This window comes from Theobroma cacao, chromosome 4, assembly GCF_053813885.1.
Source record: "Theobroma cacao isolate CCN51 chromosome 4, ASM5381388v1, whole genome shotgun sequence".
Taxonomy (NCBI): Eukaryota; Viridiplantae; Streptophyta; class Magnoliopsida; order Malvales; family Malvaceae; genus Theobroma; species Theobroma cacao.
In genome coordinates, this window is record NC_142642.1 from 25269867 (window position 1) to 25287340 (window position 17474).

The 17474-nt window shown below is 34.3% G+C and overlaps 1 protein-coding gene across 2 annotated transcripts; it reads right to left on the minus strand.

Moving 5' to 3' along the window:
• Positions 1-6464: 6464 nt before the first annotated feature.
• Positions 6465-14729, minus strand: LOC18601641 (uncharacterized). 2 transcript variants are annotated; one of them, XM_007032663.3, is made up of 10 exons: positions 14383-14729; positions 13337-13674; positions 11299-13131; positions 10810-11219; positions 10651-10736; positions 8598-10415; positions 8335-8383; positions 7986-8233; positions 7702-7809; positions 6465-7215 (listed from the first exon to the last, which is right to left on the minus strand). In XM_007032663.3, the coding sequence occupies exons 2-10, from the start codon at positions 13527-13529 to the stop codon at positions 6993-6995; spliced, it is 4968 nt and encodes a 1655-aa protein (XP_007032725.2). In that variant the 5' UTR covers positions 13530-13674; positions 14383-14729; the 3' UTR covers positions 6465-6992. The 2 variants fall into 2 exon arrangements, with proteins under 2 accessions (XP_007032725.2, XP_007032724.2); XM_007032662.3 differs by having other exon boundaries at positions 13331-13674.
• Positions 14730-17474: the final 2745 nt, after the last annotated feature.

The window sequence follows — 17474 nt, forward strand, 5'->3', positions numbered from 1 at the left end:
ATAAATTATATTGCTATAATATACTAATATTAAAAATTTAAGATAACTTACTATATTAATATAAGTTATATCATATTACTATAGTTTATAATCTATAGAGTATAGACTATATATTGTATATTAATAATATACTTGTTATATTATATATTGACTAATTAGTGTATTAATAAATATACGGTGTATAGTGTACTAATATATTATTATATATAGTTAATATATACATATATAGAATATAAGTATACTAAGAAAGTCATGTAATATATGCACTATATAATAATATATTATTATATATAATAATAAATTGTTATTGACTAATTAGTATATTAATAAGTATACTATATTATATATATAATATAATTAATTATTAATATAAATTATATTACTACAGGATACTAATATTAATATAAGTTAGTTTAGTAATAGAAGTTATACTATAGTAACATTAATATATTAAATTATATAGTATATTAATAAGTTACTATGTTAAATTACTAATATTAGTTATATTACTGCAGTACACTAATATTAATAATTTAATAGAACTTAGTATATTAATATAAGTTATACTATATTAGTATAGTTTTTCAATAATTTATAAAAAAATAAGTTATTATAGTCTATAGTATATATAGTATAGACTATATATTTTATATGAACAAATATACTATATAGTATAATATATTAATAACTTAATATAAAAATAAGTTAATATAATAAGTTATGTTAATAACTTAAGCTTAGGGTATATACTTTTCATTATATTTTGCATTAATTTTTGTATGGTTTTATTTATATAAATATTCAATAATATTAATGTCTAAATAACGTGTATTTTATTTTTTATTTTTTGATGACTAAAATAAGTCATTTGTTCATATAAGAGCATATAAAAAATGTGTGAGTTAATACATGTAAAAATCCCTCTTGATGATTAAATTTAGTCCTTCATTCATATATATATATAGAAAATTAGTGTGAGTGCATACATGTAATAAAAGCCCTTTTAGTATACTTATTTCAAAGTTAATTAATTCAATTAACGGATTTCAAAATTTTTTAATCGAACCGAACTAACAAAACCAATTTAACTAAATTTTTTAATCAATATATTCAAATTAACCTAATTAATTGAAACCGAATTAACTGAAATTATCGATTAATTCAATTAATTCGATTTTGACCGAATTTTCCTCACCCCTATTATTCCCCCATTAGTAATATCCCGTTTCAACTTTTATATTGCAATATTGTCATTTTGCTTTATACTTAAACCACAAAAGGTATAACTTAAATAAAATACCTTACTACCATTTCTTCATGTTACCCCTTATTTAGATTTTATTTAGAATAATAGTTGCAGTACACATATGAAATACTCATTTTACTCTCATTAACATAATAAAAAAATGAAAATACTTCTCGTCACAATACTTTATTCCACTATACATGGTATAAGGTTATCTTTTTTTAAATTAATGAGAAATACTTAGGGTAAATCAATAATAAGTTATTATTATGTCTTCAACCTCTTCGGACTTGTTATGCCTTGGAACTGAGCAGCTAGAGGGCCTGTAAGCCTGTAATACCCAGCCCAAACTTAATCCATCGAATGAAGCACAATTCACTTATGAATCTGAGGCACCTATTGGGCCTATCCATCCACTCTTTGAAGCCCAAAACATAAAGCTTTGTCTTTTAATATCTGGGGATAAATAAGATCAATTTCCATTAAAAATTAAGATAATTTTTAGATTAAAATAAAACTATCTTTATATAATCTCAAACTTTCCAGGAAAAACAATTCTTCGAATACTATCTGAATTTTTCATAATATAATAACAAGAAATAAGTAATAATCTAATATACATACTTAACAAAAATAAAATAATCATGCATAACAAAATATACCTGAATTTAAAAATATGTATAAGAAAATCCAAATTCGAATTTGATTAAATTTAAATTGAATAAAAAATCAAAAACCTAGCCTCAAAAAGATCCGAACCCAAAATAACCTGAACTTGAAAGAACCTAAACCCGAAACAATCCAAATCGAAAGAGACATGGTGTGAACTCGCCCTTTTTCAGCCTCTAATCCTGCTACAAAAAAAGTTGTATGAACAAAATATTCTTACCTACTTAATTAACATATAAATTATAATATTCAAATACATATTGGCCTGATTATTTTTCACTAAGATTGTTAAGAGTCAAACCTCAAAATCTATATCAGCTAATTAGTTTCTCTGATTAGCAGCAAAGACTAATGCTTTGTATTTGGGCTGCATGAAATGCAATTAAATAACACGCGAGAAAATAAAACTAAAGGCTAATTTACAGGGTGATCCATGTTGATCTTGGAAACAAATGGTTACTAGATATGTATGTATAGGGGGAAAAAGTAGGTCTGTCTATTTTTTTTTTTCTCAATCTTTCTACACTTCAATGAAGCCCATTTTATGGGTTATTTTTTGGTGACGGCTCAATAAACTTGAAGGCTCGAAGCTCAATATTCAAATGAGAATTTTATATTAAAATTAAGAAAAAAAATTTATTAAAATTTTATTCTTTTAAGTTTTTTAGATGCAAAATCTTTTAATATTTTTTTTCAATTAATAATATAATCAATCCATTTAATCTTTCTTGAGATATTGTTGATCATTTTATTAATTTTAGTTTTGAAAAAAAATTTTTATTGAAACAATACTTATTGGAATTGTTAACATTATTCTAAAAGCAATGTATGCATTTGAAAAATAATCAAGTCTTTTTATATGATTAAATATATTGATTGGACTGTTATCTTCCATTTGTATAATTTTTTAAAATTTTTAACTTTAAAAATAAAAAAATAATTTATTTTACATATAGGAAAAAAGAGCTCTTAGAAATCATTAAATACATATTATCGTTAGTTAATTAAAATTAGTAGAAATAGATGAGAAAAAAATAACTGCTGAAAATTAAATACATATTACCGTTAGTTAATTAGAAATAAGAGAATAATTGAGAATTAATAACATTGTAGGAATTGAAAAGTGATAAAAAAATTTAAATTTATTAGGCACCTAATTAAAGAAGTGAGAGAATATGTCATTTTGTTAATTTTTTCATTTTTATATTTTTTAATAAGAAATAGATAAATAGTTGATAATGAATAGAGATATGGAAGTGAAAAAAAATAGATATTTATTAAATATTAAATAAATATTTTATTCATTATCATAATTTTTATATTTTTAATATAATTAATTATATTATTATAAAAGTATGTATCTCATCAAATTTAAGGCTTAAACCCTTACTTTGGTGGCTTTACCTACCCGCCGGCATTAGTTATTTCCACCTGAACTTTTTCTTACTGCTCCTCCTTGCAGGGTTGTAACATAAAAGAGAAGCAATCTCAATCAGCAATACTCAATCTCTTGCCCCACAACTTCAAGAGCTGCAAATTTTCTTACATTTTGCTCGACTTCCTCGGCATACCATTGGGGTATTAGCCTTGAAGCATAAGGAGCAAGATCCTTGTACGACTCCTTGATTGCAACCTCAGCAGCAACCGCAATTTCCACCTTTGAAAGAAAGTACAAAATGTAATCAAATCCATTAAATCTTTTATGAAAATAAGTTGGAATTGATACCTTTAACAATTGTGTTAGAACTTGAAACTTGATGTATCATGTAAATAACGGCTGTTTGTAGATTGATTAATACCTATTCTTTAAAAAATTATTTTACAACATAATATTGTAAAAAGAATAATCAAAACGAGTAAAACACTACTTCACGTAAAACAATTAGAACAAGTGAAATGCTACTTCACACAAAACAACTAGAATAAGTGGAGCATTACTCCATATGGAACAACTAATACAAGTAGAACAGTTACTTCACACAAAATAACCACTTCACATCGATGCCAGTGAAAGCAAACTGGAATAAGTGACAGCGTTCATGAGTTACTTTCATATTGAGATGTTCCGAAGAGTTTGATTGGATTGCTTAAATATAAAGGTAGTTAAGAAATCTTCCTATTAACTTTTTTCTTAAAATACAAGTATTTCACCCTCCAACATTGTTCTCGTGTACTTATTCACATATATCTTTTTCTCTTGTACCTATTCATGTACAACTTCTTCTCTTGTAACTGTTCACGTAAAGCTTCTTCTCTTGTATCTTCTCATGTATACCCAAGTCTTATTACACCCGATTACTTCAATGGTTACATAATAGGTTTCTAACCATTAATCGACATTAACTCTCAATAACGACTACTCAACATTAAAGCTCTTCTTAATAAAGTCATTCATTACGTGCATTAAAACTTTTTTTTGTAATCGCTATTTTTTGCACTATATAGATAGCATCACAATTCATTACGGGCTCTTCCTCCAGAGCTAACACATTCTCCTTTACAGTTTCTCTCTCTAATTCTCTTCTACTCTCCTGCCATGATACTTAGTACTTTAAGAATTGTTCTGATCTTCCTCTTTGCTGCCTCCGGTGCGTCTTTTTACTTGTTTGCAACACTTCCTCTCCCTATCACAAGAACCCCCTTTTACATTGCCTAAACCGATTTCAGGTTCCTTCTTAATCCAACACTTCTACTTGCTTAAGAGCTCCTTGAACAGCCTTGATGGCTGGATTGTGCATGCCAAGTTTGGAACAGAAGAGCCTTACAAGTTCGCCAGGGTGCATAGTCCCCCTAGTTGTTCTTTATAACTTAGATTGCCCTATTGATATCTTTCTTTGACGCTCCATCAGCAACAGTCGAAATCTCTTTAAGGAGCCTGGACCAATTTAATCTCATAACAAGCAAGCTTGCGGATAATCATTCAGGTTTTTCTCCTTTCGAGATTTACTATCTTCCACGTTCTTGTACATCTTACGAGCCCTATCTGTGATATTGTTAACAAGGCCTAACCTATCAGCCATAACCCAATGATCCCGAAAACTTTAACCAGGGTCCTGTCTTTGTTTGATTCATTCAATGAAGTAAAGAAACCACCAGGGGAAACCTTAGTCATAGAAATCCAAGTTGTAAGATTTCCATGTTCAAGAAGGGGTTTTATGTTAGAGCCAACACGTTTTGGATCCTTGATCATACACAGAACCAGCAAATTTTCTCCGTCCAGAACTTTCATCAACATAATTGGATTCAAGAACCAAGCCACAATCAGAACAGCTTGTGTCTCCTGCCATACAATCAAGAATTATATCAGTTTTATCTCTTACAGTGAAAACAGAAACTAGTTTCCAGGGTGAAAGGTTTCTGTTTATACAGTGGCCTTGAGTGAGTTCTCTTAAGGTTTATATGCATGTTGATCCATGTATCCAGAAAAAGTTAGTGACATGTATAGTGGGCAAGGGCTTGGCAGAGAAGAAAATAATTTGCTCTCCTAGAAGAATCAGGATTTTTGTGAACACGCGCGTTTGGAAGAAAGGGTCCTGGAACAAAATCCAGGTTACTTATAGGACCACAGCAACGAAGTACAAGCCAATAGAATTATAATAAATAAATATATATAATATATACCAAATCGAAAAAGAATAACGAAATCAAATTCCAACCAGACAGGATCCAAGGCTGCTACTCAATTGAACTGACCAGGGTGATTTTTTGGGGCCCAATTGGTACAAGAAAAAAGGTACAAACCCACGTGGAGATGATGGTGGAATTAATCTGCTATTCTCCCTTTTATTGGATAATTATTTTGTCTATATTGTTGAAGCGTTGGAGTGTTGAAAGCAAAAGACATTCCCCACCAATGTTGTCAGCAGATTGGTTGTCCACCAATGAGAAAACCTGGGATTTGGGAAACCAAACCCCACCAAAGAAATATTTTTAGAAATTGACTGTTTTTGTTTCTAGTTCTTTAATTTTATTCTTGTTGTTCTCACAGAGGATTTTTCAGCTTTTTCCATGATCTCTTTCTCACATCACTTTCCAATCATGAAATGGATCAGACACTGATACTGACAGCGAGGATATAAGCAAGTTATTAGGAGTATCCACCACAACTGACGTGTCAGTGCTGCTTTCAGTCGATTTTAAAAAGAAGAGAACGAAAGACAATCAAGTACTCAGAATCCTTCCAACCTCAGACGCCCAAAAAGAAACAAAACAGCTATACTTTTGATGTCGTAAAAAGTCTTCTCTTGTCTTTTACTCAACCTCTCGTGCAGGCACTGGGAGGGGGGGACAAAGAATCAGAGTCTGAAACCTTGTACTTTTCAAAGAAAACAAATACACTAGTTCATAAAGTTGTCACTGAAAGGTTCTGCAATCCTTTTCAGGTAGATCTTTTGTTTTCCCCCAATAAGATGGCAGTCAAGGTAACCACACACACACGTGACTGAGGAAAGAGATCCTTCATGCAGTGCATAGTCAGAGAAGCATTTAACCAAAGGCCATTTAAGTGGTGCAAATCCTAAGTGGGAAGCCCTGTTCCATACCCTAGAGATTATAAAATTCCAACTTCTTGTACTTGCCATAAATATTTTCATTTGCTGAACAATTGCTGGTCTCCTGTCCTTCCAGCCCGTAACAGAATACAACTGAAAGAGTGAAAAAGAAAAAGAAGACCCAAGAGTACCCAACAAAGGCGAAGATCCAAATATTATCAACGTTCTAGGCAAGCTAAATTCCACTATTTATGTAACAAGTTAAAAGACATTCATACTGATACGATCCTCTTGCTCCTTTCAAAAGATACTTAGAATACTCCTATTCTCCTTGGACTTTCATGCAAATATACAAGAAACAATATTTACTTTCTCAAAAATTACAGTGATGGCCTCAACTCAAAATAACTGAGGGCCTCAGTTACAAGGTTGACCTGTCCAGCATTCCGTCATGCATTCTCGTCTTTCTTGCTTGCCAGCATTAAGGTTAGTGACGAGAGGGATCATGGAGAGATGCGCGTTGATATTGCATGCAGAGAATAGATGAAAACAAGATTCATTTTGAGAGAGGATCAGTTAAATCATGATCACAGTGTAAAACATTGTACCCCCTCAGGTAGATTCCTAGGCATTGGAAGTGCTGTGACATATCTCTGGGGAACTGGTTTGTGCATTGCAGAGGACGATGCAGCACCAGAGGTATCTCCTTGTCCTCGGATATGAAATCTGGCAAATCGGTTGATGACAGAAAAACGTTCCAGCTCCTGACATTCCACTCTGATGTCTAGAACTGACACTGTCTTGTCCAATCTGGAAAAACAAATAGTATTCATGCAACAAACATCATGAAGTTATTGATACAATTGTTCCTCAAATGAATAAAGCTATAAAAGAACTATCCATTGTGCATTGGGGCATTAAATCTGGAAAATAAAAGCAGCAATTCTTATAAAAGGGCACTCCTTTTATTTCAGGAGATGGGCTTATGAAGGCAACATCATTATCTATTTTGGTACATAATTTGATAATATTACCATGCAACAAATGATGGTAAGGAAGCTAGTGAAACCATAGAATAGGTCTCAAGGTTAATTTATCAGCCGCAAGGAACATTCTTCCTGGAGTTTGAATGACAAGGTTTGGTCAATTGAATATTATATGATTGTGATCAAATTCACGGTTCAACATTTGATATAAATGTAGCTATAATTCTGTCTCTGTGTAACTGTGCATTTCTCCATCAGAACAAGAAGAATGGTCACCATATACGCAGAAATTCATTAATGGCACACATACCTTTGGAAGTCGTTTTCTAGTTTCTTAGCTCTATCAGTAAGATCTTCCATGACTTCCAAAATTTTCTGGTCACCAGTTTTCTCGAAAGTTTTCAGCTTTTCAGAGATCCTGAAGATGTTAGCATATAATTCTTAGAAGGCAAGGCCAGAAATTTTATGAAAATACCATCTCAAGTTTAAAATGAATCTGCAGCCGAAGTTGACTTAAAATTATCATTATGTTTTCATGCAAAAAGAATTTGTATTTTAGCCTCATAATTCACACTGTCTAAGACCAATACTCACATGTTACTGTTGTCAGAGGAGAGCTGCATATTATCTCTTACACCACAGCAAAGGCTGCATGTGTCACCTAGGGCTACTCTAGAAATAAAGTATGATACACTATCATAGTTTGAGGTGGCATCTGCTCTGAGAATAGATGCTGGTGCAGGATTAAGCAATAGCTGCATAAGCTGTGTTGTCAAGACAAGCCTCCTCTTTGATCGAAGTATTGGATGCACATCATCAAGTGTTTCAACCTCATCTTCCACCTGCCAAAAGTAATGCAATATTAGAATCAATTTTGGATCCCAAAATATGGACAATATTTGGAGAGAGACTAAATTCCATTATTATCAAACTAAGAACACACCTTCTCACACAACCGATTTGTGGCCTCAGCCCACTCTTGTTCTGAGACACTGGAAACAAATATAACTTAAAATTAAATTCAGTGAACAAGGAAACAATAATTCACACAAGTAGCCAAGAAAAAGAGAGGGAGAGAACAAAAAGACCAAAGGAATACAAATTGAAAATTTGCCCATCTCTGCAGCCAATATAAATGGTGACTATAAACTATCCCTTATCAAGGAAAATAGAATGATTAAAAAAATGGGCAATAATGGTAATAACCTGATATTTTGAAGTTTTTGGGAGCCTTGTGACACTTCTTTGCACCATGGCAGAAGCTCAAATGTCATAGCTTTTCGCTTCTTTGGTCTTGTGGTAACAAAATTTTGATTGTTAATACTTGAAGGCAACACATAAGGAGCTGAAAAGTGTTCATCTGCCACCAAGGGGGTAGCTGAGCTTGGCCTGGCAATAGCAGCTTGACCAGCCTCCACAGCATCTACTTGCCCAACAGAGGCATGAATATGCAGATTCTGAGTTGGCTTCAAGAGGGAGAACTGTCCTGAGACAGATTTTGTAATCCTGGCATCAGACATTGAAAGCATCTGCCCATTTCTGAAGGTCCCATACTGCTTAAACCAAGAGGGTGCAATATGCAGGTTACCCTGGCCATGGTTCATATGATTAGTTACATAAGAGCTGCTAGTAGATTGGCTCTGAGAATTATTTTGACCAAATCTGACCATTTCATGGGAAGGTATATTTTGGAGAGCATTCTGTGACAAAGCTTTCACACTTGGATCTTCTCTTGAACCTGTGAAGAAGGTTAGTGTTTTGTTATCCCCACCTGCTGCTGAATTTGGTCCACTATCCATAGAGTTTCTCAACCTCGAATTCTGTTCATGCAACTGCTGTCCCACCACAGAAACAACCGGCTGAGTGTCATCAGCACTCTTAATTGGATCAGTCTCAGCAGTACTCATTGCTTGTATTTGATGCAACAGAGAGTAATTTTGCTGGAGACTGCTAGATGGTTTCAAAGAATGGGCAGCAGGTGCAAAGTTTCTCTCAGAAGTCATAGAGGCTTGGTTATTATCATGTTTCATCCCAACAAGGACCTCTTGATTAGAATGAGACAACGATGATGAAGAGGGCAGAGCACTTGCATCTAAGCACTGCTTTTGTAAAGGGTCTTCTCCTCTAGAGAAACTAGCTGGCTGCGAAGAATCTGTCATCTCAAAAGACATTTGCTGCAGGGATCTCTCTTTTCCTGCCCGCATTTCCCCATAACCACTTTTAGTGGAGTTAATACTATTATCTGTGGGATCCATGGAGGGAGGCAAGTTGGCAGGATCCTTGAGAGGTTCTAAAATAGAAAGATTCTGCTGAGTTGGCAGAGTTGTCCATGCATTTTGCATTGCTGAAAATTCACCCTGCCTTGACATGCCTGACATGATAGAAGGCTGAGATACTTGTGAAGCCTCCAAAACTGGAAACTGCTCACCAAAATGATTGACAGAAATCTGTCGAGAAGTATCTTGAGAGGTGGCAAGGTTAAAAGGGGGATTCCTAGTAGCACTTGACAGTGTTGCCTGTAATGATTGAGATACTATGGGTGAATTAGGCATGTTTTGCATTTGTATTTGATTTCTCAGCAGTGGGAGACTGGATACAAAGGCTGCAACAGCGCTACCCTTCATGTTTGAGAATGGGGTGACACCTGTTTGTCCAAATGTACTAGATTTAGCATCCAAATGTACTCTCTGAGACAACTCATTTGCTGGAGGCAAAGATTGACCAGAGTATGGGGGAGCTGCCCATGTCTGATTGACCTGCCCTAATTTTAGATAACTTAGAGTCTGTGGTGAACCCTGGGAATTGAGGAAATGGTTTGAATTTGGCAGCCGTTGGGATGGGAGGGCCAACCTTAAACTAAACCCTTGAGAAGCAGAAGATTGGTTGTATAGTTGAGCAACAGACATATGAGCATCTGCATCAGGAACTTTGGCCAATGCATTAGAGTCTGTAGAGCCAGAATGTGCCATGGCACCACCCTCCGTTGAAAGGTTAACCTTGTGAAGTAGCTCAAGCATATTTTGACTGCATAGATTCAGTCAATCATGTTTCAACATTACGATGCAGAAACTTTAAGCACAAAATAAGATAACAAGCTTTAGGCTTACACGAGAACAAAAAAGTCAGTAATAGATTCTGCTGACCAACAGAAGCATAATGAGCACAAACACAAATATCCCTACATTTTTACAGCAACCAATTTGTATGTTATAACAACAAACAAGTAAGCCACTTAGTATCAGCTTACTTAAGTAAATACCTTGTCTGAGTAGTAGTTTTTGATCCATCAGGGCCAACTGATTTGATATCATCCCTCGAAGTTACCTCTTCTAAAGGTGAGCGCACCTGCAAAGGACAAATCATATAAATAATCAACATTAATGAAAAACACCATTGGAATTAAAAACACCATTATTACCTCATTGAAGTTTGCATTGCCACTAGAAACATCACCAAAAAACTTGACCTGGCCATGGTCACGGCCACTCAATCCTTTGGAATTATAGCTTTCATTTGAAGCCTGCCTTTGGTAGCTCTTTTGATGATTTACGTATATTTCACCTTCTCCCTCACAAGAGCTAGCAATACCACGAGGCTCATTGCTTATCTGATGCTGTTTTTGCTCTGTACTCTCACTTTCATTGGTGGCAGAGACATCAGCATGTCTCATGTAATCAGATCTATTATTATCTATGACTTGTTGACCAGTTGACGGGTTATTTATTATCTGTGAATCTTTTCTGTTGAACAGATTATTATCTGTGCCAGATTGTACTTGCTCCACTCCTCCAGTTGATGTCTTCAACAAACAACCATCATTAGCACTACCTGCAACCAACATCACAGTCTCTTGTTATTATGAGAATAAATGCAGCAAGATTTCCTTTAGGTGAAGGGGGGATACTACCTTTAGGTTTAGCATAATGTTGGCCAAAATCTTCATGTGAGGTAGTCCTCCGCTGATGAGCACCACTGTCTGAGTGCTCATACATCTGACCTGCCCAAGTATTATCTAAATGCACATATGACTGAACTTGCTGCCCTCCCTCAAAAGATTGCTTCTGTTGAGCACCACAATCTACCCACTCAGAAGTGACTTTGGGGGACTTCTTTTCAGAAGACCCATGTGATCCATCATGGGGTAGATTCTCTCCCTGTTCAGTTGAAAATTGCGTGCCAGGCTGCTGAAAACCAGGGAAGCTAGAGCTTACACCAGAATCATTGAACATGGGCATAGGTTTTGAACTAAAGGAGGAAGCACTCTGTAGGTTGCTGTCAATCCAACCTGCCTGTTGCTTATCACTGTCGACAAAGTTTGAAAGCTGATTATCAGTTGACTGTTCAGTATTCTGAAATGTCAATCCACTCCACTCCTCCTGCAGCCCAGTATCACTGCTAGAAGCCTCAGCCACAGCAGACTGCATTAGAGCACTCCAGCTCCCACTCTGAATGGATGGAAATGCATTTGAAAAATCTGAGTTCTCCAATGCATTGCTGAAACTTCCAGCACCTAAATCATTGCGCCTGCCAAAGGAGGGATCCCAGAAGTTGTCATCCATATTATATAATAGCTTCTCTTCCATTGGATCCAAAGGAACCAAACCCTGAGAGGGACCAATCTCTGTAGTTTTCTGCTGCATTGCAGGCCAACCAGCTGGCTCTTGCCTCCCATTGTAGTCCTTTGCAAATGTATTGATTTGTGCAGCATTTCCAGCTTGGAAGCTTCCAGACATATTCCCACTATTTATGCTCTGGACCGAAGCTGGTCCAAATATATCTTTCCCGTGAAATCCCGGGTTGGATATTAAAGCACCTTGTGACATGTGGATCTGATCTGGCAAAACAGTGTACTGATCTCTTAAGAATGAGCCTGAGGACTGCATGGTAGGCTTCTGTGCTTGACCACCAGCCTTGGTCAACAAATTAACAGCATCATTAGGGATTCCTTGTTGAGAATATTGATTCATATTACTTCTTGCACTTGCAACAGGAGTACCATATAAAGATGCATCAGGCTGCTGAGAACTTAGACCAATTGAACGGAAAGCCTGACCTTGATCTTGTGGAAAGACAACTCTGTTAGAAGCTCCTGGAGTAGTTGGAGATGTACCTCGCTGTACAATGTTCATAAACATTTGTGATGCCTCATGAACAGGAGTTCCATTAATGAGAGGTGAGAACTGACCAGCGGCAGACTGTTTGGCGATAGCAGAAAGTTGGTTTAAAGTATTCTGCTGCCTCGCATCACCGAACTGTTGAAGTTGCTGTTGTCTCTGAAGATCTTGCAGCTGCTTGATCATTAAATGCTGCTGCAACAAGTGCATGTCACTATAGCCAGACTGCTGCATGGGTAGAGATTGCTGGATACCCAGTTGTGGGGTGTTCAAAAGTTGTTGTTGCCCTTTAAGAAAGTTTAAATCAGTAGAAGCTTCAGTAATTTCCGACCTTTCTGAATTTGTTGTCAGGGTGGGACTCTCACAACACTCATATTCTTGATGTGAATTAAAGATAGAAGAGCCTCTAGAAATCAAATTATGCTGATCATAACCTTTATTTTCACACAAAACCCCTGGTTGATTCTGTTGCATCCCAAAACTCTGGCACCCAAGCAAGAAGCCATTTGTACTCAGTTGGTGGTTTCTGGGAAGAATTTCGGAATATTCAGGTGCAGGAGACAATTGTGTATAGTTTTGGTTGTGCAGCACACTTAAAGCTTCATCACCACATCCTCTTACGGTATCTGTGTATAACATGCAAATATTGTTGGTAGTTTAGTTTGACAAAATGGGTGTTCCAAATAATTATAACTAAGAATTAGTTTTCAATATATTTGTCATTTCAGGTTAGGCACTTCTCTTTACTAAGCAGAACAAACTTTCATCATAGCAAGCAACAAAAAGATAAAGCAGAATAATGTAGAATTAATAGTAAGAACTCACTGATACCTAATTGTTGCAAGCTGTAGTTTTTCAAATTGAAATTCTGGGGTGCCCCAATCTGTCTCAGCTTTCCAACCCACTGATTATAGTTAAGCACAGGCCAATTTCCATCCCCAGCTTGTGGCAGATGCTGGCCCTGGAGAGAGTTGTCTAGCTCAAATAGACTGTGGATCCCGTCTTCAACTTCGTTACCAGGCATTAAAAATCCACCCACCACTATTTTGTAGCTATATGCTTTTGCACACTATAAGTGTATCCATATATAAGATCATCACAGCTCAACCACCTTATTCTACAGAAAAGTCTCACCAAATTCCCACTACTCCGCTCTTCAAGATATCATCCTAGACCATGACATTAGTAGACAAATAAGAATAAGAAACAATCCCAGCTAATAGCCCAAAAAAAGCCACTTATTTAGTTCATTTTCAGCTGCTTTAGCGCCATTTTTTCTTCTATGACATGCATTGTGATTTCAAAAAAAAAAGCATAGTAAAAGTACATAGCATGTAATGCAAAGAATTATGCAAAAATATCATGCAAAAAAACACAAATACACAGAAAAAATCAAATGCCAAATACAAAAACAAGGCTCCAAAAAACTTACAATTTCCACCGACTTTCTTAGCAACCAAACTAAGCAAAATAAATAATAAATAAATTTGTTAACAATTTGTGAATTCTCCACAAATTTAAAACCTTTTCCAAGAAACAAGAAACAAAACCCACAAAAAACCTGAAATGAAAAGTTTATACACACCAAAACTTAAATTCAACCAAAATTTAAACCAATATTACCACATCAACTAAATGCATCCAAAAAATAATCAAATTTAGGGCACAACCCAAATTCCCCATAGTGAACTAAACCCCAAATTTCCACACTAAAAAAACCCTAAAAATTCAAATAAATACAAAAAATACAAACTTTAAGCTGCCTTCAACATAATTAAGAACCAAAACGAAAAGGAAATTATCACTTAAATTAGTGAACTCTAAGCTAAATTAACAACACCACCAAAAAAATGAAGCTGAAAAATAAATAAAATTACCATAAAAAACCAAAAGCTTCAGACAAAAAGGAACTTAAGCTTTTGATCTGAGCCCCAAGCCTAAGAGCCTTTCTTTAGGGTTCTTCAAGAGAAGCTAAAAAACGGCGAGTCGTTTTTTTTTTTTTTATTAAAAAGTTTAACTGTAATTAACGAGGCTAAGCTTGATTAGAGAAAGAAGAAGCAAAGTTCAAAACAACGGGAAAGTTTAACTTAAAACGACGGCGGAAACTCTCTCGCTCTCTCTGAAAATCTTTTCCTTCTTTTTTATTTCTCTCTCAAGAATTGGATTTTCAGACCGGGAAGCGAAGATAAAGGGATCGAACCAGTGTCATAATACAAAATTAAAAAATTAAAATTAATAAAAAAAAAAAAGTAAATTGTTTTTCCTTTTACCTTTTTTTAAAGAAGAAAGGAAAAAAAACTAGGTTCGCCTCCAAAGGAGAGGTTTGGAGTTAGGTTCGGAAGTAAGGGAGTTCTAATGTACTACTCGGCTGGAGATGAAGGGATGTTTGGGAGCGTAGGATGGGAATTGGACAGTGGAGATTAGAGGAGATTGCGTTTAAGAGTAGGAAAAAAAGAGGGTGGGATGAGCGGATTTCACGCGCTTTTGAGCACGCGTGGATTTGGTGTCTCTTGCTGTGTTTTTTTTTTCTGCTTCTTCTTCTTTTGTGTTTTTTGAGTTACTTTTTGGAGGCTTTTGGGGAGTTGGGGTTTTTAACTTAAAAATTTAAAAGAAAAAGGAAAAGAGTTGGAGATTTTTGTCTGTTTTTTATGGTATTTCTGTGTATGAATTTGGGTTTTATTTATTTTCCCGCCGCCAGTTTTAGCAAATCCAGTAAGAGAGAAAGAGAGATCACAAAAAGGGGTGTTTCTTTTTTTTATCTTCTCCCCTCATTGCATGTTGGGAATAAATGAGAATTATTCTTTTTTAGTTTTTTACAAGTTTGAGTCAAATTTTTTTCTTCTCGATCCAAGACATACACAAACACACTCTGGCTTGACCCTCACTAAACACATTCTTAAAACCCCATACACATGAAGTGCCTCACACCCAACCTTAAAAAACATCAAAGACAAAAGCAAGTTCCTTAAATTAAACCGGGTCTTTCAATGTGTTGCAATAATTGAGGATTTGAAGTTGTCAAATGGGAGAATGAAAAGGAATTGTTGTTTTGGTGGTGGCTTCAATTCATGGAAAAGGGCTGCCAGTCGGACGGATTATGCATCCAATGATTGTACTTTTTTCGGACATAAGACATAAAGATGCTACCATTATTGATTTTCCGTATCTGTGTAAGATTGAAACATTTCTTAGATTCATATCTTGGTTAAATGACTTTTGTCTTTAAATTTTGTATATATATATATATCAAATTATAATAATTAGGAATAAAGGTGAAAGTAAAGATTTTAGATTCATATTGTAGGTTTCTTTTTTTTATAAAATTTATTTGGGCATAATGTTTTAAACTTATTTTGTTAATCAACCATTAATAATAAGAACTTATTTGATTCAAAATAAAAATATAAAAATTTAATTAAACATAATAAAAATATAATATTTTAAAACAAATTTTTTTAAATAATTCAAAATTTAGTTGAGATATTATGTTAATTATTTTATCTATATCACTAACCACGAGTTTATTAGATCCCGCTAGAGAGGTAAATTTGCGAAGTATTTATCTTAACGTGCTTTGTTTTATTTTTCAATGAACCCAAGAGTTATAAAAGCCTTGAGGAAAGCTGGAAAAGTAAAAGTTCATAACTTGATATGAATAAGTTATGCGTATGGTTTTCTTATTTAAATTAATACCTGATTAGGTTTTGGGAAGGATTTGAATAAGAGAGCTAAAATATTTGTTATTTAAATTCGATTATATTTTAATAGAATTTTGATGGGTATTCTAACAAAACTCGTTCAAACCTGCTTAATGATTTCTTTTTTGTTTTTGTAGTAATTTCGTTGATGAATTAAAGGACTACTATACTACGTAAGAAACGAATTATTATTAATTGTTATCAATGAGTTCATTTTATAAAATTTAGTAAAATTTTACTATTGTTATTCATTTTTTGTGTAATGTTATAGTTGTTTTCCTTTTCTTAATAATCGAGTTGAATTTGAATTTTTGAATCGGATATTCATAAAAATGATCGGTTCTAATAATTAACGGTTATCAATTAGATTCTAATAAACTTCGGTTGATAGGATTAAAAATTCAAACGGTTTCAATATGGATTTGTACCTTATAAATTTCAATTTCGGATACTCCAAAATAAGTGATGGGAAGAGCTTTCAAACTGGAGTTCTTAATTCTGCCATTCCTATGTCAAAGAGAGAGGAGCAGAGCTATCAAATCTAAGCTCTTGTAATTGGGAAACAGTATTCCATAGACACAATAACAATTGATGTAATTATTTCAAACTTTGAAAATATTTATATTTTGCAATTTATATGTAAGGCATAATTGGAATAAACAAACTAAGACACCCTAGCATTTTCACATAATAAGGTAGCAAAAGCAACGAAGCAGTTAAACCATTAATTTTGTATGCCTATATTCATATAGTTCAAAGTAGTACTATGACAATTTTCCTCACTGCAACATGTTGACAATCTATTGCTTGGTTTAGTAGAATTTATCAAACTCTTATCCAAAATGTGCCAAATAAATTCCCCTATTAAAAATTATTTGATGACAGAAAGGAAAATAAAAAAAAAACCCCCCAAATCTAAACTTTTAGAAGAAAAGTTAATTTTGGAGGTGACATTCTTTCACCCTTTTGTGCATATACCAGAATCTACCTCAAAGGGGATGTAATGGGAATAAATACCATACAAAGATGACATATGCTCCAAATCTCAGAAGCTACTTTTTTATAATATAAATAAATAAATAAGTCATTCTCAAGACTTGCACTGAAAATCAAGTGAGGGAAAGCAGAGAAAAGATGGGGTGAGATGCTTTGGCCTTTGGAGCTCTAAGATTTGACTCCAAGTCATAGTTGAAAGGGACAGAGAGTGGGGAAGAGAGGGCACACGCTTTAAAGGTGATACTGATATATACATTGACCCAAAAAATTAAAAA